Source organism: Balaenoptera physalus (assembly GCF_965194825.1).
Source record: "Balaenoptera physalus genome assembly, chromosome: 13".
Classification (NCBI taxonomy): Eukaryota; Metazoa; Chordata; class Mammalia; order Artiodactyla; family Balaenopteridae; genus Balaenoptera; species Balaenoptera physalus.
The window spans coordinates 86,167,076-86,193,820 of NC_138892.1; the positions used below are offsets into that span (position 1 = coordinate 86,167,076).

The window sequence follows — 26,745 nt, forward strand, 5'->3', positions numbered from 1 at the left end:
TATGTTATTTATAAATTATGCATTCCTGTCTTATATCTCTTGTCACATTCTGTTTTGTATTACTGCTAACTGTATTTATGTCTTCTCTTCCCTCCTAGACTGTAAGGTCTTGTGGTCAGGGACCATATTCTCTTTGTCTTTGCTAAAATACCATATGCCACCATGCTTTGTCCATTATAGATGTTCTATTAATATTTATTGAATAAGTGATTGAGTAGCATATTAGATCTCTCTCTCTTCAATGCCAGATTTATAATTTATTTTTTAACATAAGGAAATATTTCCTTTAAACCCCTAAAAGATTCAGGAATCTCCACATCACTATGTCTTTTTTCCCCGTCTTTAGAAATGTAGTTTTTGCATTCATCCTTAGTCTAATTACTTAATTACTGTGGTTATTATGGTTAGAGTAGGAAATCAGCAGTATAATTAAAACATATAGTAAAGCGTATATTTACTTGGCCTTTAGTTAATATTGGTGAATTTATGTAGCCATAGATTTGTTTGGTTGCTTCCTCCTCCTCTTTCTCTTTCCTTGTCTTCCTGTTCTTCTTCTCCTCCTTCTCATTATTATCACTTTAATGAATTTACTGAAGCAATAATTTTATTTATTTTTTAATATATTTTAAAAAATTTTTATCTATTTGGCTGCATCAGGTCTTAGTTGCGGCACGTGGGATCTTTCACTGCGGTGCACAGGCTTCTCTCTAGTTGTGGTGAGCGGGCTTAGTTGCCCCACAGCATGTGGGATCTTAGCTCCCCGACCAGGGATCGAACCCACGTCCCCTGCATTGGAAGGCAGATTCTTAACCACTGGACCACGAGGGAAGTCCCTGAAGCAGTAATTTTATATAAAAAAGACTACATTGCAGCCTGTGAGACACAAGATGAGGCGAAATCTAACTGATCGGCACCGTCTTTAGTATTGTTGCCGAAGACATGAATATATAAAATTTAATGACATGTAATTAGTATGATTAGGCTTCAGTCATAGACTTTCCTCTTTTACAGATGAGGACCCTGAGTTCCATGGAGGTTAGGCGACCTTTCCTAAGGCCCATGGCATTTCCTTCCAGACCAGAGTCTGGAATCCGGTTCCACACACATCCCTCAGGAACTGAACTGGGTGATCCTAAAAGGGTGAAATGTGTGAAGACAATTTTAGAAAGTAACATTGTCTTTAAGGTAGAATATGACCTCTGTCTTAAAGGGCGTACATGACTCCTGTTTGACTTAGGTACGTTAATTCCTGTTTCTGTACACATTATAGTTATGGATATGTCATGGCTTCCAGCATGAAGTTAATATACTTTACAGTGTCTTTAACCAACTAGTCTAACTGCTTGCTGAATGAAAACTTTGACCATAAGGTATATCCTGGTTAAACACGTTACATATCTTTTGAATATAATTTAGCTATAATTGTAGTATGTATTTTTTAATTTAAAAAGAAAAGTCTGAATTCTTCAAACTGAAAACAAAAGAATATAACACAGTGATCCTTTTTTTTTTTTAAAGTCACTTTATTTTATTTTTATTTGGCTGCACCACATGGCATGTGGGAATCTTAGTTCCCCGACAAGGGATCGAACCTGGGCCCTGGCAGTGAAAGCACCAATTCCTAACCAGTGGACCACCAGGGAATTCCCTAAAACAGTGATCCTTGACTAAAAGAGCTAAATAAACCCCTTCTGTGCACTATGCTGACCTTTCATTACTACAGAGTAAAAGCGTGTCTTTTTGAGTTTGGTTAATCAGTAGACAGGAGGCCAGTTAATTCACTGTCTTTTCACTTTCTACCTTTCACTGTTGGAGTCCAAAAGCAGGAATAATACTGTTTTGGAACTGATTCGTTTATTCATAATTCAAGGGAATTTAAGGAGCCTGAGGTACGCATCTCTATAGAAAAATAAAGTTCAGCCTCAGATCTCCCCAATTGCTGGCCTAGCACCAACAGGCAACTTGTAACTGGATTCCTGTTTTATCATCCCTCCCCCACCCCCATTGTCTGTCTGCTCTGAAAACTGAAAGACTGCTGTCCAGTGGCTCTTGGACTTGGTTCTGCCTTCCAGCCACTCCTCTCCCTTATACCCACAGTCACTTTCCGATTTGTTTAACCACAGTTTAGCTTTGTCTGTTCTTAGATTTCATATAAATGGAGTCATACCATGTCTGGCTTCTTTCACTTTAAAATCGAGATGTAATTGACATATAACATTGTATTAGTTTCAGGTGTACAACCTAACGACTTGAGATATATATATATATATGACATATATCTATATTGACATGATCACCACAGTAAATCTTGATAACATCCATCACCACACATAGTTATAAATTTTTTTTCTTGTGATGAGAACTTTTAAGATCTACTCTCTTAGCAACTTTCAAATATGCAATTCAGTATTATTAAATGTAGTCACCATGCGCCGTCACATTACCAGGACTTATTTTCTTATAATTGGAAGTTCGTGCCTTTTGACCCCCTTCACCGATCTCTCCCACTCCCACCCCTGCCTCTGATAACCACATATCTGATCTCTGTTTCTATAAATTCGTTTTCTGTTTGTTTGTTTGTTTTAGATTCCACATATAAGTGAGATCATACAGTATTTGCCTATCTCTGGCTGACTTATTTCACTTAACACGGCGCCCTCAAGGTCGATCCATGTTGCTGCAAACGGCAGGATTTCCTTCTTTTTTATGGCTGAATAGTATTCCATGGTATATATTTTTGAGATCCACCTTGTTGTGTACATCAGCAGCCCATCATTTTATCGCTGAGTAGTACTCCACTGTTTGAATATGCCACATTTTGTTCATCCATTCTCCTGTTACATGATATGCATTTTTGTCTAAGCCTAATTTCTGGCCCTATTTTATGTCCCTACCATTGTTCCCCCCACCTTTCCCATCATCCTCAAATGAATGTGCCTGTTTTAGTTGATTTTCCTGGAATGTGGTTACCTCTGCATACACAGTTCTTTCTTTAGCTGAGGAGAGCTTTGTTTTCCATAATCTTTGATTATTGCTTGTATTCCACTGATTTTCTCTTCCTTTTAGTATCCTGGTTGCGCATTAGTTGATACCCCATTCTCTGGTCCTCCGTGACTATTTCCTTTTTCCTAATTTTCATTTCTTTACACCTTTCCTCTATGGTGAAAGATAGCTGTTCCATTTTTATCCTTTGCATCACTCATTTCCAGTAATGTCAGCTATGCTTGTTCCTGCTGCCGACATGGACTTTAATTTTGTATTTATGTTCTCATTGTTATTGAGATCCTCCTTAATTTAACTTCTTTTTATATTGTGATTATTTCTTATATTATTTTATTATTTATCTGATTATTTTTATATTATATTTTTGCTGTTCATCTTCTGCTGCCTTCATATGGAGGCAATGTTTACTTGCACTTTCTTGAATATGCCAAACCATTTCCTGAAAATTTATTTTGTATCATACCATAGATAATATTCAGAAAGACTCCGAGAAAGAATTCCTCCCCCCCGTTTTAACATACTTTTTAACCAGTCCCATGTTGTTTTTTCCTGCTTTCCTCCCTTATTGTCCTCAGACAACTGAGCTCTATGCAGAAGCAGAACGGTTGAGTGGACGGTCTTTTTGTTCCACTTCTTTTTTTCTCAATCCTCTTGCTAAATCTTCAGCTGCAGGGCAGCCTGCAGGGTCCTGATGTACTTCCCAGTTCCAGCAGGTGTCAACTCTGCATCCCTGGGCTCTCTTGAGGCTGCTTCTCTCCCCGGCCCCTCTGCTATTTTTCCTTTATCACACAGTGTCATTCCAGCCCACAGCAGCTACAGTTCTTTCTCTTCTTGCCCTTTCTTCAGACAGCGCTTCTTAGAAAGCCCTCTGCCATCATCTGCTCCCTCCGCTTTCTGCCCATTTGCTTTCTGAGCTTTGTTGTATCTCTCTGGCCATGAGAAGACAGAGAGAGGTAGTGGACAGTGGGTGGGAGGATGGGGGAAACAGTTTTCTGCTCCATCTCAGCAGCTTCTCAGTGATGGAGAAGCACTTCGGTGTAGGTCTTTGGTTGGTGAATACTCGGGGTCTCTGGGTTGGGGGCACATAGTGGAACTGCAGCAAGTATCTTCTGAACTCTGTTCACCTGGCCACTAGCTTGAAGTCAGGTTGAGGTTTGCCATGAGATGACAACTGGGGAGTTATTGCCTCTCCCCCAGCACTATCGGCTTTAGAATTACTGTCAATTCATTGATGATTTGGGGTTTAGATGGTTTTCAACCTTAGTGTTCAATGAGATTGAGAGTGTTTTGCTTTGTTTTTGATCATTTTCAGTATCGTCATTAATATTTAGTGATAAGTTGGGAGGGGCATTCCTCAGAGCTACTAGCCAAGTGTCATTCTGAGAAAGACTCCCAGCCTTACATCTTAAATGGTGACTTTAATTCCCTGGGGTTGCGTATTGTATACACCAACTGATTCACATTAATAGGATTACATTCAATTGGACAACTTGTTATTTTGAGAAAACACCTTCTAAACCAGATGCTCTACAAATGATCAGCGAGGACATCTTTTTGAAACTGTGTAGTCAGGTGGGAGTCAGGAGTTACGGATGCTAAGCAGCTGGAAATGTGTGGGTGAACAGGCAGCACGTCCAGAACTCATGCTTTCTCATTGGGATGACCCCTAAACTCCACAGTCCAACCCAGAGACATGTGTTCTTTTTTTTTTTTTAACATCTTTATTGGAGTATAATTGCTTTACATTGTTAGTTTCTCCTGTACAACAAAGTGAATCAGCTATACGTATACATATATCCCCATATCTCTTCCCTCTTGCATCTCCCTCCCATCCTCCCTATCCCACCCCTCTAGGTGGTCACAAAGCACTGAGCTGATCTCCCTGTGCTATGCGGCTGCTTCCCACTATCTATTTTACATTTGGTGGTGTATATATGTCCATGCCACTCTCTCGCTTCATCTCAGCTTACCCTTCCCCCTCCCCGTGTCCTCAAGTCCATTCTCTGTGTCTGCATCTTTATTCCTGTCCTGCCCCTAGGTTCTTCAGAACCTTTTTTATTTTTTAGATTCCATATATATATGTTAGCATACGATATTTGTTTTTCTCTTTCTGACTTACTTCACTCTGTATGACAGACTCTAGGTCCATCCACCTCACTACAAATAACTCAATTTCGTTTCTTTTTATGGCTGAGTAATATTCCATTGTATATATGTGCCACATCTTTATCCATTCATCTGTCGATGGACACTTAGGTTGCTTCCATGTCCTGGCTATTGTAAATAGTGCTGCAGTGAACATTGTGGTACATGACCCTTTTTGAATTATGGTTTTCTCAGGGTATATGCCCAGTAGTGGGGTTGCTGGGTCGTATGGTAGTTCTATTTTTATTTTTTTAAGGAACCTCCGTACTGTTCTCTATCTCTCCATCTGTTTGAGACATGTGTTCTCGTTTGTTAGTTTAAATAGTCCTCATGCATTAGCTGACATAGCTGATATATAGATCCTCTTTTGCTTGACTTTCTTTTCTTGTGTGTATAGCACATGGAGCATGATCTTGAATCATTGTTAAAACTTTCCTTTGGTCTATTTTTAGACATCGGTGTCTGCATTATTGGTCAATAGCAGATTTTGTGGTGGGCAAAATGAACTCTCTTGAATGCTTCTTAAGAGGTGGTGAGACTGTCAGCTCTCACTTGTTCAAAAATGTCAATGTTTGATACAAACAAAGGCCATAAATTTGGCATTTTAACTCTTGTCTCCTGCATCTAGGGTTTGAAGGTATTTACTAACCATTTCTTTCTTAGCCTCTTTTTATGTTAAACTTAGTTAAGTGTACAGTAGTGAACTGGAATTAAAGATCACTGGTCTTGTTAATGTGCTTTTAATAGCAATTCAAAAGTAGCTTTGTTTTTTGTTTTTTAGCTTAACCCTGATTATCGAGATGCCCAAAATGAAGGAAAAAATGTGGTGAGTAGAACTGTTTTTTTCGCCGTCAAATACAAGCATGTTATTTATATTTTATATGAACAAATTGAAAAGTTAGTAGAAAATTTGAAGACTAGGGCTCTGAAAGAGATTCTCCAAGTAGAGGCTGTGGATCGAAGATAAAAAGTAAATGATGATTTGGCTTAGATTATAAGAACATGACCAGAAATGGGTGTTTAGGGAGATTTCCAGCAACTTGGAGGCCACTTATGATAGATCGCTGAAGGCAACTGGATTTGGGAGGTATGGTGGATCTAGGTTTAGTTTTCAGAAGTTCATAGAAATTAGGAAGGAGGAATGGAATTGTGGCATCATATTAAAATAGGACAACAGAACAATCCTCTTCAATTCAAAATGATTTGGTTTCTATTTATGGGGAGAAATTGAAGTGTTCAGTAACTAGATAATTCTAATTTCTAATAATCTACAGTGTGCCACTCAAAAAAAAATCACAATCTTATTTTAAAGCTAGTTTTCATTAAAAATACTTATTATTATTTATCCTGCTCATCTCATCATAATTTGGAAAGAATATGACTTAACAATGACAACATGATTTAATTCAATAAAAAATTCATAGGGGAAGGGAGTTACCAGTGGGGATGGGGGTGGGTTATGGGTGAAACTGTATGGTGATAGATGGCAACTAGACTTGTGGCGGTGATCACTTTGTAGTATATAAGATGTCGAATTGTTAATGCTGTACACCTGAAACTTATTAAAAAATTCAGAAATTCGAGATATTTTGATGTGATCCAAATAAAGCCTGGATTTTATTTTTTTTTTTGGTGTTTCCTATTATCATTTGGTGTTTCCTATTTTCTTTTTTTTTTGGTGTTTCCTATTATCAATCATTTTTATTATTGTTGTTATATCAATATTTCTGATTACTCCTGCAGCTACTGTCTGCTGCCCCATGATGTCTACTGCCTTTTCTATGTGTGACTCTCAGCAGGGCTGGATTTCTTTAAAAGCAATTTAGCCAGATATTTTGATATAAAATAGACACAGTCTATAATACAGTTTTGTTAGGAATTTTGCCATCCCTTTTGGAATGGGTAGGTATTATTACCGCATCACCCCACATTCTGCTCTTTGATAGAAACAGTTGGAATGTTTCATTAAAATGACTACTGTTTTACATTGGCGCACAGATTTACGTTTTAGGAGGATATGGGGGAGATGGATCAAATAAGAATTTCTGGACCTGAGTCAATCCTGGTTGACTCCTCTCTCCATATGACTATCATGTTTACAATAGAAATAAGCTGAAGTATCAGGTCACTGACCCAGTGAAAACTTTAATTTGTGTCAAAATGTCTTTAAATATAGAAGTAGGTTTGTTAGATCCATTGGATCTTTTATTTATGATTCAATTTTATCCTCCTGTGTGGGCTTTTCTCCCCCTGGCTTTCAAGTAGCTGCACCAGGATTGTTGGGTCCTTACCTTCCTATGATTTAGGAAAATGCTCTCAGTAGCCATGTTTAAAAAGCAAAGTGTGAATCATAGTTTCTTTGGTTCTTCCTATAAGCTTGTCGATGGTCTCAATGGTTTCCAGCCAGAGACCACCAGGAAAATACCCATACAAGTGGTGTTTATAACTCACTGCACGCACACTATGGGGAACTGTGCTGCTTCTCAGTAAGAAGGTGTTAGAAAAAACGTCTTATAGGAACTGGGCTTGTGCGATTGATTTTGGGGAAGATTTAAAGAAGCAGGGCTTTGCTGTGGATGGGAATGCTGTCAGGAAGAGGAGATATCTTAATACATTTTATCTGTGGGTAGGGCAGGCTAGATCTATAATTGCTAAAGAAGCAGCAGTCGCTCATATTCGCTAGAGGAGAGGAGCAGGATTGTCATTTTTTGTGGCTTGAACAACGTTCACAGTCTGTCGGTGTTCAGATATGGTTACGGAGTGGTGTTGTTTGGTCTTGATCCATTCCAGTCATGAAGTGACCTTGTCTGGTGTTGCTGTTTTGTGAAATTGTCCATATTCACCAGGAGAACAGCATGGCCCAGCTTGAGTGTCAGGCCAGCTCCTAGCAACACCAAGGCCCGGCTCATACACCAGGCCAGCTGTCGGATGTCGGCGGGGACTGCTTTTCTCTTTGTCAAGGTTTATTTCTCTGATATTCTATGTGACTTCTTGAGCATGCTGTAGAGACAGCGGAGCTCTACTGTAGCACCACCGTGAACTTGTGTAGCCTTGGACAAGTCAGATAGCTTTCCTGAGACTCAGTTTCTTCACCTGTCTGATAGGATAAGGATGTTTGCCCTGCATGCCATGGGGATAAAATGCCAGCCGACAAATGGAAAACTCTTTGAATAAAAGATGTTAGTAGGCTAAAAATGTAAGTTGTTTCTATTTAAAGGGCATCATATCAAAGCTTCAAACTGTGCAATTGAATTAAATCTCTGGCTCATCTCCTTTTGGCTACATACCATTTGGAGACGCTCCTGATGATTCTGGGCAGAGCTGAGGGGGAGAATATAGTGAATGAAGGTTTATGGAACAGCACAGAGCATACAAATAAGTAATAAATCCATCGTGAAATTTACTCTTTGTGTTAATCAAGCTTTTGATTAGACTTGCTAAATTTTTTTCCTTTGTATTCTGAAGTACAGTTTCTTTATCCTCCTTTAAAGGTGAGAAAAAGCGCTCTTCTGTTTAAGCAGTGTTACTAGCAGTACTTTAATTGCATACAACATAGGTGGGTTTGCTTCTGTTGTAGGATTTTATGACTGGATCTCATCTGTCCTCTCAGAGACATATCCAACTGGAGACATCTGATTTCATTCTCTCTGAAACCCCTAGCTTGAAAGTAAATAAAACTGAGAGTATGGAACAGTAAAGCTAACAATATGGCTTCTCATTCTATACGCCATTTACCACCTAGCAATAATGATGTTTCTGTCTAAAAAAGAAAACAGAGGAGCATTTAGAGTGTAGCCTGTGAAGAATGAAATCAGTTTCCCAAAACAATGCTATCTCACCTCAGATCTGGGTTCCAGGAACACTGAGTTCCCTGTCACCATGCTAATTATTTTCTTTCCTCATTTTCCCTATGTTGTCTATTTAATATCCGGTTAATAGTTTTCCTGTAATTTAGAAACCTTTATCAAATGTTGCCTTCCATTTTTGAAGTTTCAGAGGTTAATGGATGGTGCCGCTGAAATGAGGCGGAGTGTGTCAGAGCTCCCATTAAGACCCAAATAGCTGTATTTATTCTACAAAGAAGCCTGTTATTTCCAATCTTACAAATGTACAGCATCCACAGGGACCCTGTAAATATTGGAACTGTATCAAGCCCAGCTGGGAACCTGAAAGTCGTTAGTTTTCTCTCCGTGAAAACCGGCATCTTTTCAAATGGCTCTTTGAAGGAGATTTTTCTGGAATAACACCACCCATTTTAACATTACCTTATTTATGTGGAATGTGATCTGATTTTTCCAGGGAACGTCTTTTGTCTGTGCTGGGGATCCTCAGCCTCAACAATACTGATATATTGATACTCGGGCCAGATCATTCTTGGTTGTGGTCGGGCTGTTCTCTGCATTGTAGGATGTTTAGCAGCATCTCTGGGCTCTACTCACTAGACACCAGGAGTGGTCTCCCTGTTCTCCATCCCCCATCCCCCGCCCAAGTTGTGGCAACTAAAAGTGTTTCTGGAAATTGCCAAATGTCTCTGGGGAGCCAAACTCTCTCCCTTTGAGAACCATCCGTCTTTGTGCAAAAACATACATTAAACAGAAATGTTCTAGGAAGCATGAAACTTTGCTGAAATAGACTTGAAAATCCTATTCTGTAGGATTTTTCTTTTGGGGGAGGGTACCAGATTCTGAAAGAAGACCCGCAGATTTCTTTGAGTTTTACTATGTATTCATCAGTGGTAAGATGATAAGGAAAAGCAAGAAAAAAGGGTCATATTGGGAATTAGTGTGAGAGCACCCGATTGTCAAGGAACCGTGGCAAGAGAAGAAGTGTTTGCAGCTTTAAATGGCAGGGTTGTGTCTGTTCCAGAAAGTCTGCAGTGAGAGCCCCAGAGGGTCTGGACCAAAACACAGATGCCTACACATCGTTATGCTGCCGTGGCCACAGGTCTGAATCAGCCCTGAAAACGCATACATTGTTTCTTACCGAATGTCTCTGGCTCCTCACAGCAGAATTGCTACGTGATGTCTCTGCTGAAAATGCGATGACTCACAAATGAGGCAACGGAGAAGGTGTAGCGGGAGGCTCCCTGCCGTGCGCCGCGGGCAGGGCCCCCAGGAGCTAGAGAAGCTGGCGAGCCATTAGCATCCTCTGGCTTCTCATACGGGATTTTCAGTTTGTAGAATCTGCGAGGCTGTGTGCCTTTCCTTCCAAGTGAAAATGCTAGTTTTCTAAAAGCCCAGCAGACTAGGTTAACATTCTGCAGCCCTGCATTCCCTAAATTGGGAGTGTTTTGGAGACGGAGATGCTGTTAAATTTAACACCTGTTTAAGCTCTGTTGTACCTTAATGTCTTTTCATGATGCAAAGAGGGAGGGCAGTGTGCTTCTGTAATTCTCTGCAGAGAACTAGTGTTTTGGGGTCTTTTTTCTTACTTAAAAAGAGATGTGGGTTCATAAACAAAAGCCACAAGCGCACAATTTTGAACAGAACTGCCTTCATATTGTAGAAATACAATATTAATTTTCTTGATATTGAAGCTTGATCCATTTATTTAAAAACTGTATACTTATAACTCATTATTCATATTTCATTATTTAAAAAATTCCAAGGGGCTGGCTTGAAGTTTACTGTCAAACTGCTTATGACAGCTTGTTAAGCAAATTAACGGAGTACAAGAGATTAATAGCAGAATGCTTAAGACTACAGCCCTGTTTTAAAAAACTTCTAAATGTGTTAGAAGATCTTATTCACACATAAACAATTGTTATGCTATTTATAAATGGAACTTATCTATTCATTAAAGCTTTTTTCCTCAAAGACCTAAGCAAATTATTTGGGGGTACATTTCACTTATCCTAGGTAATTAAAATTAAACCACAGGTCTTAAATAGTATGAGTAATTTAGAGTGACCTCTTTTAGTTAGTAAGTGACTAACTAACTAAAGTGACTAACTAAGTGACTAACTCACTTAGCTAATAAGTGAGGTTTCTCTATGGAAAAGATTTTTATTGTTCACTGTAAGAGTATCAAAATAGAGAGGTCTTTGACTATTCTTATCGGGATCCCACAGGGAGATATTACCAAGGGAGATAGGGTAGGAGAGCAATCTCTTGGAACCTGAATCTGCTCGCCTTTTATAAGTCTAAAATTCATTTTATTAGCTTTTCAAAAGGGGGAAAAGGACAGTACATACAGGAGGATTGATTCCACTAAATGAATTCACAAATGACTGATGTATAAACCACAGTGCCAACTGTCAGTTGCTAAGTAGATCTAAATCCTTGGGTCAGTTAGTGCATTTTCCCTGAAGGAAAATCTATATCAAAAGCTAACTTATGATTAGAAGATTGGTGTGGAGAGCTCAGGAAATTAGATGACACACATGCCTTTCAGGGATATGGAATTCCTCCAGGAAAACTGGAATACTAATTTGTTTCATCTACCCTAGCCTGCGGTGAGAGAAACTGTCAAATTCTTGTTCATTGACTCTCCGTTTGTTTAGGTTACATGCTTATCTTCTGTTAATAAAGCCTTTCTTCAAGTATGGTTCAATGTAATTGATTAGATTTTATTTTCCTTAGCTAAAATCATATTTTAATTGTGCCTTTCTAATACTCCATTTAAACCACTTGTGCTCAAATCCCTGTGCCTACATATTCCCAAAAATCCTTTTAGTTTTTTTCTACAACTGACTGATCTCGTCCATTATTTCTGCATTCTTACATTCTGAGGCAATCTTCCCTCACACGTATTAATAACACTCATTATGTTGGTGATTCTTTCTTTTGGCTGCAATAGCATTGCCAATCCAGAAAAGATCTCTTTCATAATATTTATTTGTGACTGTAACTCTCCTCGTTTATTTCTCCCCAAGTTTTCATGTTAAGATGTAATAAAAAACAAACTTCCTTTTCTTTCTTTTAGAATTAGCAGTTCCTCTTCTTAAATCTCCCCCTTCCTCTTTCTCTGCCTTCTTCCTCATCATAGTGACTATTATCTTCAATTACAGATGTCACCACCATTTTTACCATTGGGAAGGAGTTCATAGTTGCACATGGTATTCTACTGGGCCCTACGTAAGAAGATTGTGTAGATCTTCTTAAGACCTTCTTGACTCAGTTATTTGGGGTCAGGCAGAAGTGCGATTCCTGTGTCACCATTACATTTCAGAGCCTCCATGGAAAACTGCTCCTTTGCTATCCATATCTTAGTATAACACCTGGATTTTCATGTTGAGCTGCATGGCAGAGATCAATGCAACAACACACTTTTTTTTCATTGTTTTAGTTAGTTTGTTCATTCATTTGTTCCTTCCCTCCCTCCCCCTCTATCTCCCTGTCTCTCCCATCTTTGTTCCCTCCCCCCTCTCTTTTCTTTTCTTTTCTTTCCTCCCTTCCTTCAGCAGCTTTATTGAGATATAATTCACATACCATAAGAATTCTCATGTTTAGAATTACAAATCAGTGGTTTTTAGTATATTCACAGAGTTGTAAAACCATAACCACTATCTAATTTTAGAACATTTTTTCCACCCCCAAAAGAAAGCCTGTATCCACTAGCAGCCCCTGGCAACCTGGATCTACTGTCTCTATGAATTTGCCTTTTCTGGACATTTCATAGGTGGAATCATGCAATATATGGCCTTTCTTTCATGGCTTCTTTCACTTAGCATAATGTTTTCAAGGTGCATGCAGGTTGTACCATGTATCTGTACTTCATTCCTTTTCATGGCCAAATAATATTCCATTTGGTACATGTACCACATTTTGTTTATCCATCATTTGGATGATGGTTAGTTCTACTTTCTGGCTTTTATAAGTAAAGCTGCTATGAACATTCAGTGCAAGTTTCTGTGGGGTCATATACTTTCATTTCTCCTGTGTAGATACCTAGAATTAGAATTGCTTGTTATATGTTTAACATTTTGAGGAACTGCCAAACTCTTCCTAAGTGGCTATACCATTTTGTGTTCCTCTAACAATATATGAGTGCTACAATTTCTCCACATCTTAACGCTTGTTATTGTCTGTGTCTTTGACTATAACCATCCTAGTACATTTTCCTAATTAGTAATGATATTGAGCACCTTTGCCTGCACTTCTTGGCCATTTGTATGTCTTCTATGGAGAAATGTTGTCACAACCTTTCCTCAATTTTTATTTATTTATTTATTTATTTATTTATTTATTTATTTATTTATTTATGGCCACGTTGGGTCTTTGTTGCTGTGCGTGGGCTTTCTCTAGTTTCAGCGAGTGGGGGCTACTCTTCATTGTGGTGCACAGGCTTCTCATTGTGGTGGCTTCTCTTGTTGCAGAGCACGGGCTGTAGGTGCACGGGCTTCAGTAGTTGTGGCACGTGGGCTCTGTAGTTGTGGTTCTTGGGCTCTAGAGCACAGGCTCAGTAGTGGTGGCACACAGGATTAGTTGCTCCGCGGCATGTGGGATCTTCCCGGACCAGGGATCAAACCCACGTCCCCTGCATTGGCAGGCAGATTCTTAAGCACTGCGCCACCAGTGAAGTCCCTCCTCAATTTTTAATTGGGTTATTTGTCTTTACAACTATTCAGTTGTAAGTGTTCTTTATATATTCTGGATACAAGTCCCTTATCAGATATATAATTTACAAATATTTTCTCTCAGGCTGTTTTTTTTTTAATAGACACTGTTTAAAGAGAGTTTTAGATCCATAGCAAAATCCAGTGGAAGGTACAGAGGGTTCCCACATACCCCTGCCAGCACACAAGTACAGCCTAGTGTCAACATCCCTCACCAGAGGGGTACGTTTGTTACGCTGGTAAACCTGCCTTGACACATCATTATCACCCAAAGTTCATAGTTTACATTAGGGTTCTCTCTCAGTGTTGTACATTCTATCAGTTTGACAAAAGTATAATGATATGTATCCACCATTATAGGATCATACAGAATAGTTACACTGCCTTTAAAATCCTCTGTGTTTTTCCTATTCATCCCTCCCTCCCCCAATCCCTGGCAGTATATTCACAGTGTATTTTTATTGTGTCCATAATTTTGCTTTTTCCAAATATCATATTTGGAATCACACAGTATATAGCTTTTTCACATTGGCTTCTTTCAAGATGCATTTAAGGTTTCTTTGTGTCTTTTCATAACTTGATGGCTCATTTATTTTTAGTGCTGAATAGCATTCCATTGTTTGGATGTCCCACAGTTTATTTACCTACTCACCTACTGAAAGATTTCTTGGTTGCTTCTAAGTTTTGGTAGTTATGAATAAAGCTGCTGTGCAAGTTTTTGTGTGGACATAGCTTTTCAGTTCATCTGGGTAAGTAACAAGGAGCATGATTGCTGAATCATATGGTATGGAGTGTGTTTTGTTTTGTGTAAAACCACTGAACTGTCTTCCACAGTGGCTGGACCATTTTGCATTCCCACCAGCAATGAATGAGAGTTCATGTTGCTCCACATCCTCGTCAGCATTTGGTGTTGTCAGTGTTTTGGATTTTGGACATTCAATAGGTGTATGTGGTATCTCATTGTTTTGAGTGATACCTCATTAGAGAATTTGCTATTCCCTAATGACATTTGATGTTGAGCATCTTTTCATGTATATATTTACCACCTGTATGTCATCTTTGGTGAGGTGTCTGTTCAGGTCTTTTGCCCATTTAAAAATTGGATTATTTGTTTTATTATTACTGAATTTTAAGAGTTCTTTGTATATTTTGGACACCAGTTCTTTATCAAATATGTCTCTTGCAACAGTTTTATCCCAGTCTGTGGTTCATCTTCTCATTCTTTTGAGAGTGTCTTTCACAGAGCAGAAGAAACCCGTTTTCATGAAAACCAGTTTATCAATTATTTCTTTCATGGAAATTGCCTTTGGTGTCATATTTTTCTTGTACACTACTATTTTTCTTCTAGTGTCCACACTCATTTCCCTTTCTTTCTCCTTCCCTCATTCCTACTTTCTCATTCCAGCTATTTCTCTTTCTTTAGACTCTTTCTCCCAACCCACTGTGAGGGTTGAAATATAGGAAATAAACAAAACTGTACAAAGGCTGTCTAAATTTCAGTAGGGAATAATTAAAGACTAATGTTTTCAAGTCCCAAAGGAATAAATTCCAAGTTATAGTATTTCACTAGACTAGCTGCTGCCAGAGATTTATTTGGAAGAAGTCTTTTTAGCTCACAGAGATGATCTATAAAGATCCTTCCCGAGCTTGAGATTCCATGAGCCTAAGCTGTTATGTTACCCAGGCAGCCTTCTTTCCCGACTTATTTGTCTGGCCAGACTAATCTCATTGGGTTATTTAAAGACATTTAGGTTTTCCTCTCTCAGGATGTGATGGTGTTTTTGCCCTTCAAAGACTGTTGTCTTTAGTTCACAGATTTCCATGCCCTCAATGCAGATCACTGTGAAATGGGTCTCCTGACCCATGAGAATTTTTTCAGAAGACCTAAAGAAGGTTCTTTTTTAAAAAATAAATTTATTTATTTTATTTATTTATTTTTGGCTGCATTGGGTCTTCGTTGCTGCACGCGGGCTTTCTCCAGTTGTGGAGACCGGGCACTACTCTTCGTTGTGGTGGGCGGGCTTCTCATTGTGGTGGCTTCTCATGTTGTGGAGCACGGGCTCTAGGCGTGTGGGCTTCGGTAGTTGTGGCACGCGGGCTCAGTAGTTGTGGCTCGCGGGCTCTAGAGCACAGGCTCAGTAGTTGTGGCGCACAGGATTAGTTGCTCCGTGGCATGTGGGATCTTCCTGGACCAGGGCTCGAACCCGTATCCCCTGCATTGGCAGGCGGATTCTTAACCACTGTGCCACCAGGGAAGGAGGTTCTTAACCATGAGTTCATGCCTGCCCTTTGAGGAGTGTCTCATTCAGTGCTTAAGGGCTGCAGACCAGGCTGCTGGCTTTGGTTAATTTGGACTGAGGCATGGCTAGTTGAATTTGGGGTTGAGCATTCACTATAGCACCCACTGCTCCCCTTGCCTTCCTCTTCCCCCCTCCTTTTTCCCTTTTTATTCCCTCCTCTCCACCTCCTCTCCCTCCTTCCTCTCTCCCTCTTCTTCCCTCCCCCTTTTTCTACTCAGGTCCTCCCCCCTCTCCATCCTCTTCCCTTCTCTCCTTCCCTCATCCCTCATCTCCTGTAGGTAACTGCACTCATGTCTTTGTTTAAAGGAAATAATGCTCATCTTCCTCTCTCTTAAATTTTTGTGGTAAGATTAGTGAGAACAGTCAAGGGAATTGTTTTGGTATTGTGAGAACTTTTGTATAAGTTCAGAAGTGGAGTTTGCTTACTGCTTTTTCATTTCCTTCTTTCCTATTTCCCTATACTCACTTCTAGTGTATAGTAAGTTAAGTATACCTTTTTCTGATGAATGAACATAGTTCATATTTGCTGGTAAGAAACAACTGTTATGGGGATTAAACCACCTGGGGAGAGTTTTCCAGGCCCCTGTCTTCATATAAGTCTGAACTTAGATCTCTGCAGAAAACTTATAAATCAAAGATGACAAGAGCTACCAGATACTGCTAGCCTATGTGAGATTTAGCAGATAGCAATCCTGTTCCTTCTTAAGAACACTGGCAGTTCCTCTGCCCATTCACAGTTAACTGGTGCTACCAATTTGTGCACCATTTACAGAAGACACCAGCATGAAACTGCAAGGGTTTACTGATCCAAGGAAAATGATTTTCACAGCCTTGGGATGGAGCTTCAAGTGAATGTTTTGGAATGATCAGGTGTAGTATTTCATTGTCATGGCAGCCTTTAAAGAAATGCTTGTCTTTGGATATGGATGGCTTTCATTTGCCTTTGAGCATCCCTTCCCACCTATTTTCTTTCAACTTCCTGTGATGGTACAATGACAATTTTTCTCTCTCATTTTCAAATTTAATTCGATTTAATAATTATATGTAAGTAATTATATTTATGTACTTTATTACCAAGCTTATATTACATTTGCTGTATCATGTTTTGGTTTTCTTATACATCAGATTCTTCCATGGGACACTGGAACTTGGGGAAGTTCGAGTGAAAATACATAATCATCAGTCTTGTGTTGTTTTCTGCTTAAAATGGTAGGAGTGTACTAGAAATACTGACTGCATTTCACATCATCCTGAAGGCTTCTATTCCATTTAATTTCACTTTATATGCCATTATAGTATGTTCTGGGATCTAATGGAATGAGCTGATGAACTGAATGGGAATGTTGCTGTTGATTCCCCTTCCCTCCAAGTTAATATCCCAATGATTTTGGGGAGTTAGGCAGGAACTCTGAAACACTTCCATGCTTACTCTTTAATTTATGAACTCTAGATGATTCAACACACTGCTTCTTCTCTGTGTTTGTTTTAAATGTGGAGTGGTCAAAATTACTACTGTGATAATAGGTTTAATACCAGGGAAGGGATCAGAACTATTGTGACTGTTAGTGCCTTGATAACTTGCCCAGGTCAAATCACCCCTCTGGAGTGTGTGACTTATCACCGTTAATAATAATTACCTGAAAGGCTCTCAGGCCTGATCTGCTCTTTCTGGACGATGTGAACTGGACCTCACTATAATCCAATGAAGAAATAAATGCAAATTTAAAACTTATCTTCCAATTAATTGGAGAGTTTAGTAAGAAACATATAAAAGTAAAAAACCTTGTACTTCCTCCACAGAGAGATGGAGATCTTCCAACTTCAAAGAAGAAACGCCAGGCAGGGGAGAAGATCATGTACACTTTGGTCTCAGTCCCACATGGAAATGACATTGCATCCCTTTTTGAACTGGATGCCACAACTCTTCAGAGAGCGGACTGCCTGGTCCCAAGGTAAAAAAAAATATGGTTAAACAATAGTGTTTCTCTGAATAATTTTACTGGCAGGTAAGGAATTAAAATCATAATCTTAGTATAATTTTTGTGATATCAAGAGAGCAAGCATAAGTGAAGAACAAGAGTTAAAAAAATCGTTCCTCTTTTGTGAGTAGATTAACATAGTTTGTTTTATTCTTAAAAATTCAAATGTGCAGGACAAAAGAAATTCTGAAAAATTCATAAAAATTATTTATTCTTATTACTTATATGGCCTGTGGTTACTAAAGTAAAAAATGATCTAGAAGCATTTCCATTAATAGTCATGGCATTTATTTTTATTATGTCAAATTTCAAATTTCATTCACTCATCATCCACTTGTTCATTTATTTAGTCATTCGGTCAACAAATCTTTTTTAAAAAATTTATTTATTTTATTTATTTGGCTGCATTGGTTCTTAGTTGCAGCACTCTGGATCTTTGTTATGGCATGTGCGATCTTCTGTTGTGGTGCACGGTCTCCTTGTTGCGGCACACGGGCTTCTCTCTAGTTGTGGCAGGGGCTGCAGAGCGCGGGCTCAGTAGTTGCGGCAGGTGGGCTTAGTTGCCTCACCGCATGTGGGATCTTAGTTCCCCGACCAGGGATCAAACCCGCGTCCCCTGCATTGGAAGGCAGATTCTTAAGCACTGGACCACCAGGGAAGTCCTTCCGTCAACAAACCTTTATTGAACAATTCCATTCCAGGCATTGCCCTTGGCATTGGGAAGAAAACCATGAGCAAACTGGTTATGAACTTAAATTCAAATGGGAGTGGGAGGCAATAAACAAATAAACATAAAATATAAGGTGAGGTAATAAGAACACTTTGAAGAAAAATTTAAGAGTATGGGGAGTTCTATTATGAGACCTCTTGATTTAGGACATTTGAGAAAAGATCTGAATGATTTGAAGGGTCAAATCCTCTCCATATGGGAGAAGTGTTTCAAGCAGCAGGAACACAAAGTGGAAGAATCTTGAGATTTACTAGGTGTGCTGAAGGACCAGCTAAGAGACCAGTTGGCCCTCAGTGAGGGAGGGGAAAGGAGATTGTTAATGAGGTAGTCAGAACTTAATGTAAGAGAGTATTTTACATTCTTTCACTTGGATTTGATTATTTTAATTAAGATTTTTTTGTTTTGCCTAGAGCTGTCTACTTTCCAACAATAGCACTCTGATACGATCTCTAGATGCATAGAGGAGTTTTGCCCATATATTCAGGTCTAGTGGAATGGTTCTAAATTGTCCTTGATCCAGCATGATTGTCTCGGCCTTGGGCAGATGGCAGTGGTTAGGCTGAAGGTACCTGCTCAAAATGCAGACATTATTGTGTAGGTTACTTTCAGGGGAGGTAAAAAGTTGCTGTACTAACACTGCCAAGAAACACTGCTCCTTGGACTTCCTGGGCTGTTTCATGGCTGTTCTCATTCATGAGAAATGTAGCTGAGTCCACGGCCATACCACCCTGAATGTGCCCAATCTTGTCTGATCTTAGAAGCTAAGCAGAGTAGGACCTGGTTTATACTTGGATGGGAGAAATGTAGCTGAATCTTGGCCTTATATGAGCCATCTCTCACTCTGTTGTACCAATAGAAGCCTGTAAAGAAATCCCCTCTGAAGGTTTGGGCTGATGCAGGTCTTTGACCTTCTCTTCTGCGTATTGCATCTTAATAAATCCTTACTCTGACTATTCATTTTAGATTTTAACTCAGCAAGAATAGAGTCCTTCTTGAATTCTAACCAAGAAAGTTTGCTTAGGGAAATGATAGAAAGATCTTACTCTAATGTGACTAGACCCAAGACAAGCCCCTGAGCCTCACTTTATATGGAAGGGTTCATCTATTACTGTTTCAGAACTGCTGAAGCCCTTCTCAGTATAGAACAGAATTTTGTATTAACATAGATTCATTTGTCATTAATTGTTTTAAAGCTAACACTAATTAACACTTAATAATGACTACTATTATAACTCTGGAGCGCTTGCTGTGTGCTAAGCACTATGTCAGCTTCTTTATAAATGTCTTATTTAATGCTGGCAGCAACTCTTACAGATCAGGAACTACGGACTTAGAGCAGTGCTTTTCAAGTTGGCTCTAAACTGGACCCACCTGGGCAGCATTGCGCCCTCTCCATACTCTGGCCACACCAAGACCAGTGAAATCAGAGTCTTGGGGGCAAGATGCAGGCTTTACTTTTAAAAGTCAGTACCCAGGTGATTCCAATGCGGGGTCAAATACTTCTCAAACTTTACACTCTATAATCAATGCTTCTCACACTTTAATGTGTACTGAACCACCTGGGGATCGGATGACAGCTCAGATTGTGATCTGCTTGGTCTAGGGTGGGGTCTGAGGTCTGCATCTCTAACAGACCCTCAGGTAATGCTGATGCTCCTGGTTTGTGGACTAGACTTTTAAGTATCAAGGGCTTGGAGCAGTGGTTCCCAGTCTTTGGTGCACACTGGAATATCCGGGGATCTTTAAAAAGTACTGATGCCTCCTCTTACTCCCAGACATTCTGATTTAAATGGTGTGCGGTGCAACTTGGGCAATAGGGTTGTAAAAGCTTTCCAGGTGATTCTAATGTGTAGCCAAGTTGGGGAACCACTGGCTTAGTGTGATTAGGTTGATTGATCCTTGTCAAGCTCATGGAGTGGAATTTGATCCTGGATTGTGTGAACTCAAAATCTGTACTCTTAACCACTATGCTACTATGCCTTCATAGTTTAGACATTCAGGTTATATCAAGTGTGATAGGCGGTATAGCAGGCACCTCTGTGCAGGGCAACAGAACATCTATTACAAACATACCGTGTTTCACAGTGCTTTCCCCTGGAAGAGCAGACTGTATACCTTCTGGCAGCATTTTGTTTTAGTCCTGTGGGTATTATTTCCTCTAGAATATGTTCTTTTATTTTACCTGATAGTCGACAAGGTGGATCTTTGCGGGGGGCTCTTTTAGAAACACCATGAGAGGGACCAGGTGTGGGACTACCACTGCATTCACCAGAATGGTCAGTTACCCATTCTCTAGCTACTGCTAACAAAAATTGCTTGTAAGACATTTTATTTAGTGCATTAACTCAATCTCTATTTTATCTACTTTTATGAATGAGAAGAATCATGATGTTTGAGAATGAATCTCTTTCCCTGAAGTCCTTGGCGTTTTATTTGATTTTCTCTTATTGGTCTTAATGCTTTCTGCCTCATGTTATATGATTTATTTATCTTATCTTTCCTACTGAACTTTCAGCAACTTGAAGGCAGAGAACTTACCTCAGTGGTTTTCTTTTAATAGATACTTTATCCATTTTGTTAAAGAAATAATGATAATAGATTCACTAAAAATGATAATATTTGAGCTGGATGAAGCTCTAGCTGTCCTTTCTTATGCACTCTCTCTCAGTTCACATATAGTTGATTCTTATTATTTCTGGAACATGAATTAGCAAATACTGACCCATTGCTTCTAAGGGAAATGCAGAGTTAGGTTCCTGCAAGCCTCTGGGCACAATATTTTTGTCAATCAATCAATACTCAACCTTGTCTTATATGTGTTTTTGTTTAAAGACACCTTATTTAATATATATTGTTTCATTAGCATTGAATTCATGGCCGTCACCACTATAACTCATGCCTGAATGAAGCATCTCTGAGTTATTTTCTCTGTAATGCGCATCACAGCCTTGCTCTATAGGAACACAAGACAGCACTTCCGCACTATGCTTAGGACTGTTTTAAACAATGAATTCACTGACAATAGACGGTGAAAAACATGGCACCAAACAGACCACAAAAAGACACTTGTTGACAGTATGAGAGCAGAAACAAGAAGGAAGAGCATCGCCTTGTTCAGCCTCACTGGGAATGTGAGTGGCAGGGAATCAAATTTTTTGCCACTCCGTGCATGTCTGAGAATGACTTCCAAAGTGGCCCAAGTATTGATTTTGGGGTCACGGATAAATTTTTGTGAGTAGGCAAATTCACAGGTATGGAATCTGCGACTAACGAGGATCGACCGCACTGTGTACTTTTACGTGCAGATGATTAAACCACAAAAGGGACTACAATCAGACGGCAGTTTTAACTCAGATGGTTCCACAGTCAGTGCTTCTTACCTTAGTATGCATCACAATTGCCTGGAAAGGCTGGTAAAATCCTGTTGGATCTCACCCTCAGAGTTTCTGATTCAGTGGACTGGGGTGAAGCCTCAGAATTTGCATTTCTAACTAGTTCTCAGGTGATGCTGAGGTTGCTGGTCCAGGGACCAGATTTTGAGAACCACTGGTTGATGTAATAATGCTGCATGCTTTGAAATAGCCTGTAGTTCAGACATTCCCCTTAAACCAGACTGATCTACGCTTGAGTCAGTCACTAGTCTAAAAATATATTTATATTCATATCATGTATGAAACTGGTGAATATGTTGATATGTAAATGTGCTAATTTTTTATAATCTGTGTTTTTAATACTCTTTTGCTTTTAGGAATTCATACGTTCGGTTAAGACATTTATGTACAAACACGTGGGTAACCAGTACTAGCATCCCCATAGACACAGATGAAGAGAGGCCTGTTATGTTGAAGGTAAATGTTGCTGAGAATGGTTTACTTTTCAGCCAAATGTTGTGTGAATAGGATTAGGGGGTGACTGACATGTTCTTACAGTTGAGCTTCACCAGTATTAGAGATTATTGCAATTAATTTCATCAAGCACTCGTGCCTACCAGTTGCTTTAGGTAGCTGAATTTAGAGGCTTGACTGCAGCCAGGCTGTGATTCAGGAAGATGCTGCAGAGATACCAAAAGAGTGGGAGCAGCAAATAGAAAGGGAAGAAGATTCTAGGAGGGCATTTCCTCTCCTCTGTGGAAACTGAAGCAAAGAGCATGTGTGAAAGGGATACATTTCTAGTCGGGCTTTGAGAACAAGGCAGGAAATGGGCACGGAAAATCTGTGTCCCTACAGCCTTTCATAGTGGACGATGCATGTAGGAATTACTGTGTTTGGATTCTCTACTCCTGTTTTGTATCTCTTAAACAGTGCTAAGATGTGTTAGTAGTTGAAGAATATTGCATAGTTATTTAGTAAAACAACTAATCTTAGTGGAAAAATGCATTGCAGATCGGAACTTGCCAAACAAAAGAAGATAAAGAAGCTTTTGCCATTGTGTCTGTCCCGCTGTCTGAGGTCCGAGACTTAGACTTCGCCAATGACGCAAATAAAGTGCTGGCGACCACAGTTAAAAAGCTGGAAAACGGCACAATAACTCAGAATGAAAGGAGGTTAGTGACGTTTAAAATGACTTTTAAATCATAGAGTCAGTTGTCAACTCTTGCAGTAGACCTCAGGTGCATGAATGACTCTAAGGGAATATGTAGAATGGTCTCCATAGCAGCACACCTGCTTCTGAATGAGCAGATCCCGGTGAGTGAATGAAAATGGTGACATTAAAATCTGGTGGAATATTTACTTTTTCCATTTTAGCTTGGCTTGAACACAGTTGTTTTTAGTTACTTTCTGGTCTTTCCTTTTAAGTGTATCATAAGATGTGCCTTTTGCTGCACTTGATTTGATATTTGAGTTGGGAGTTCTAAAGGTCCTAAAAGAGGTTTTATGTTTTTCTGTTCTTATTTATTCAAGATACATTTCTCTGCTCAAGTACCACAAAACAAGCATGTTATATAATACCAGCAAACAATCTGCAAAGTGTACCTCTCTGCCCTTGTAACTCCCTCAGAGAAACTGGATCTTTGATTCTTCACCTCTGGTTTTGGAAATAAGTGAGACAGAGAATGATACTGATAGCTATCAATCATTTCATCCCTAATTTTTGTTGGTACCATGTTAGGCACCGTAAATGTATTTCTCTAGTCCTTCAAACAGCCCTAAGATGGACATTACTCGAATCTTACATAAAGGAAAATTGAAAGGTTAAGCAAATTAGGTAAGGTCACACAGTAAGTGGGGGATTTAATCATGTGTGGTTTTAAAGTCCATAGGTTTCCAACACACCAGAGCACAAGCATTCTCTGTATTTCTCCACTTCATGGTCTGCTATATACCTTTCAATTTGAACAAGAAAAAGCTATTTACCAATTTCCCAGGCATTCATACGTTGGAACTCTCATACACAGCTGGTGAGATAATAATTGGTATAAGCACTTTGGGACATAGTTTGACAGTAATGAGCAAAGTTAAAGAAGCAATCTCTCCTCATGTAAGTGGAATCATGTAGTGTTTGCCCTTCTGTGACTGGCTTATCTCACTAAGCATAATGTCCTCCAGTTTTATCCACATTGTCACATGTGACAGGATTTCCTTATTTTTTAAAGTTGAATAATATTCTTAGGACAGTTTTCTTGTGCAGACTGTCAAGATGATGAATGAAATAGGTGTGTACAGATGGGGAGGGAGGGTGCAGATTGCTGACATTAAAGTACTGACCTCCACATTTTGGTTCTTCTAATATCACAGCTGTGGGGAGTCAGAAGCGAGAGAACGGCCAACTGCATGATTTGGTTCATTTTCTTAACTGCATATGTAATCTTCGGATGATAATAAAATAGATTATAGAAAAACTGAAAAAAAGTTGAATAATATTCTATCATAGGTGTATATTGCATTTTCTTTATGCATTCATCCATTGATGGACATTTTGTTTCCCTATTTGGCTGTTGTTAATAACGTTGCAAAATAGTCTAACTCATAGAAACAGAGACTAGACTGGTGGTTGCCAGGGGCTGGGGGGAGGGAGAAATGAGGAGTTCCTGTTTAATGGGTATAAAGTTTCATTTATACAAGATGAAGATCGGCTGTACAACATCGTGCCTGTAGTTAACAATACTGTATTACGCACATAAAAATTTAAAACGGTAGATCTCACGTGTTCCTAACACACATGCATGCGTGCGCACACACACACACACACACACACACACACACACACACAAACACACACAGAAGCAAATAGTCCATGACTTACCAATTCTGCTCCTAGGCTGAACATTCTTGAACATCTGTCCAAAAGAAGTTCCTATATGTGTGCACCAGGACACATTTAAGAATGTTCAGCCTTAGTCTAAATAACCCCAAACTGAAAACTGTTAAATGCCCATCACCAGTTGAATAGGTGAATACAGTTTTGGTATCGTCATATGGCGGAATACATATATAACAATGAAAATACATGACCTACATCTATGTATAGCTACATGGATAAATCTAATAAACTTTAGATTGAGTGAGAACAAGACACAAACGTATTCACCATAAGATTATTTGTAAAGTTCAAAATCAAGCAAAACTAAACTCTTTGGGGTTTAAGAAATTGGCAGAACTATAAAGAAACGCAAGGAAAGAATTGTCACAAAAATCAGGATGGTGTTCTCGGGGGGAGAGATTTGAGGAGACTTTTTCAGTGTTCCACTTCCTACTCTGCGTGGTGGCTTGATAGGGTTCACATGGTAAGCATTCCATAATGAAACACATATGTTTTATGAACTTTTAGATCTCTGTCTTACAATACAAAGGAACAGAAAAATCCAAGTTGCTTCCTTCCAACCCTGTCAATAGAAAAAGTCATAAATATGCAAACAAATGGAATAGTTATTTCTCAGCTTCCTCTGTTCTTACCTCTGTTTTCCCCCTAACAAACCTGCATTTGAAAACCACTCTTGTGTATGCAGTCGACCTCCAACCCCGTCGGGGGAAATGAATAAAGGCCACAAGCTGAAGCAACTGCTCCCCTGTTCTGGACGACAGATAATTAAATATCAGAACTAAATTGTGACAAGCAATGGAATCCCATGTGTAGATACCAATTTTTTTATGTCTGTTATTTAGCTATTAACTCTGCTTTTGATGAATCTGTTTCTTTGTCTCTGTCATTGTCACATACGTGCAGAAATTTCCTCAGCCTCGCTAAAAAGTCTCCCTTGCTAAGTATTAAGGTGTTCCTTGAAGAAAAGGACAAATAAAGATTGATTATGAGCACTCCGCCATTGCCGACTGTAACTCTTCTTCAGTTACTGCCGGAGAGAATCTTAACCTCTCGAGATGATTCTCAGGAAGGTGGTGGACCAGGACTGACCAGGGATCCTGCATTTTTATTCCCCCACTATTTTAGAGTGAAAAACATCGTAGCAAAAAGAAGGTCTTGCCTGAGAAATAGGAAGTTGCAATGACTGATCTTCATTTAGTAATTTCCGAAAAGCCACCTCCCATCAAAACTCATTCAAAGCTGCCTGTCTGTACAGGGGAGCTTACAGGCTTAGTTGAATGTGTTTATATTATTTTCTCAGTTTTATAATTTGATATAAAATTCTTTCTGAAAATTCCACACAACTCTGACTCCCCCCACCCCTCCCCAGAGAATGAAGTTATTATTAGAGATTCTTTTACTCAAAACCACGAAGAATGATACAAGGTCAAAGGGAACATGTTAGAATATAGGAGCTCTGTCTGAAAATGCCTGTATTGTTCCAACCCTCCCTCCCCCACCTCCGCTCCCCTTTCATTCACCCCAGGAGTGGGCTCCGGAGGCACAGCTCCTGTGTTCTACTCCAAGATCCTCAACCTCAGATATTTTTTTCGTGGAATTTTCTTCTGCATAGCTGCACCAACAAAATAGACAGTTTTGGGAACACATTGGGGTGGGAGAGGAGAGAGGATGGAGGGGGGGGGGTAACTCCCTTCAGAGCTGGAGGAGGTGACGCATGCACCACGTTTTACCTCTGAGGGTACAGAAAAAGAGGTGGGGTTCCTCTGCTGC

General features: G+C 39.4%; 1 protein-coding gene across 4 annotated transcripts in view; it reads left to right on the forward strand.

Annotated features, from left to right (window-relative positions):
- ITPR2 (inositol 1,4,5-trisphosphate receptor type 2) overlaps window positions 1-26,745 on the forward strand; it is a 524,966-nt gene that overhangs the window by 128,589 nt on the left and 369,632 nt on the right. For all 4 annotated transcript variants that reach the window (XM_082419574.1, XM_082419572.1, XM_082419571.1 and 1 more), the window contains exons 10-13: window positions 5,930-5,974; window positions 17,806-17,957; window positions 22,463-22,562; window positions 23,097-23,257. In XM_082419574.1, the coding sequence (XP_082275700.1) occupies window positions 5,930-5,974; window positions 17,806-17,957; window positions 22,463-22,562; window positions 23,097-23,257 (458 nt within the window). The remainder of the gene's footprint in view (window positions 1-5,929; window positions 5,975-17,805; window positions 17,958-22,462; window positions 22,563-23,096; window positions 23,258-26,745) is intronic.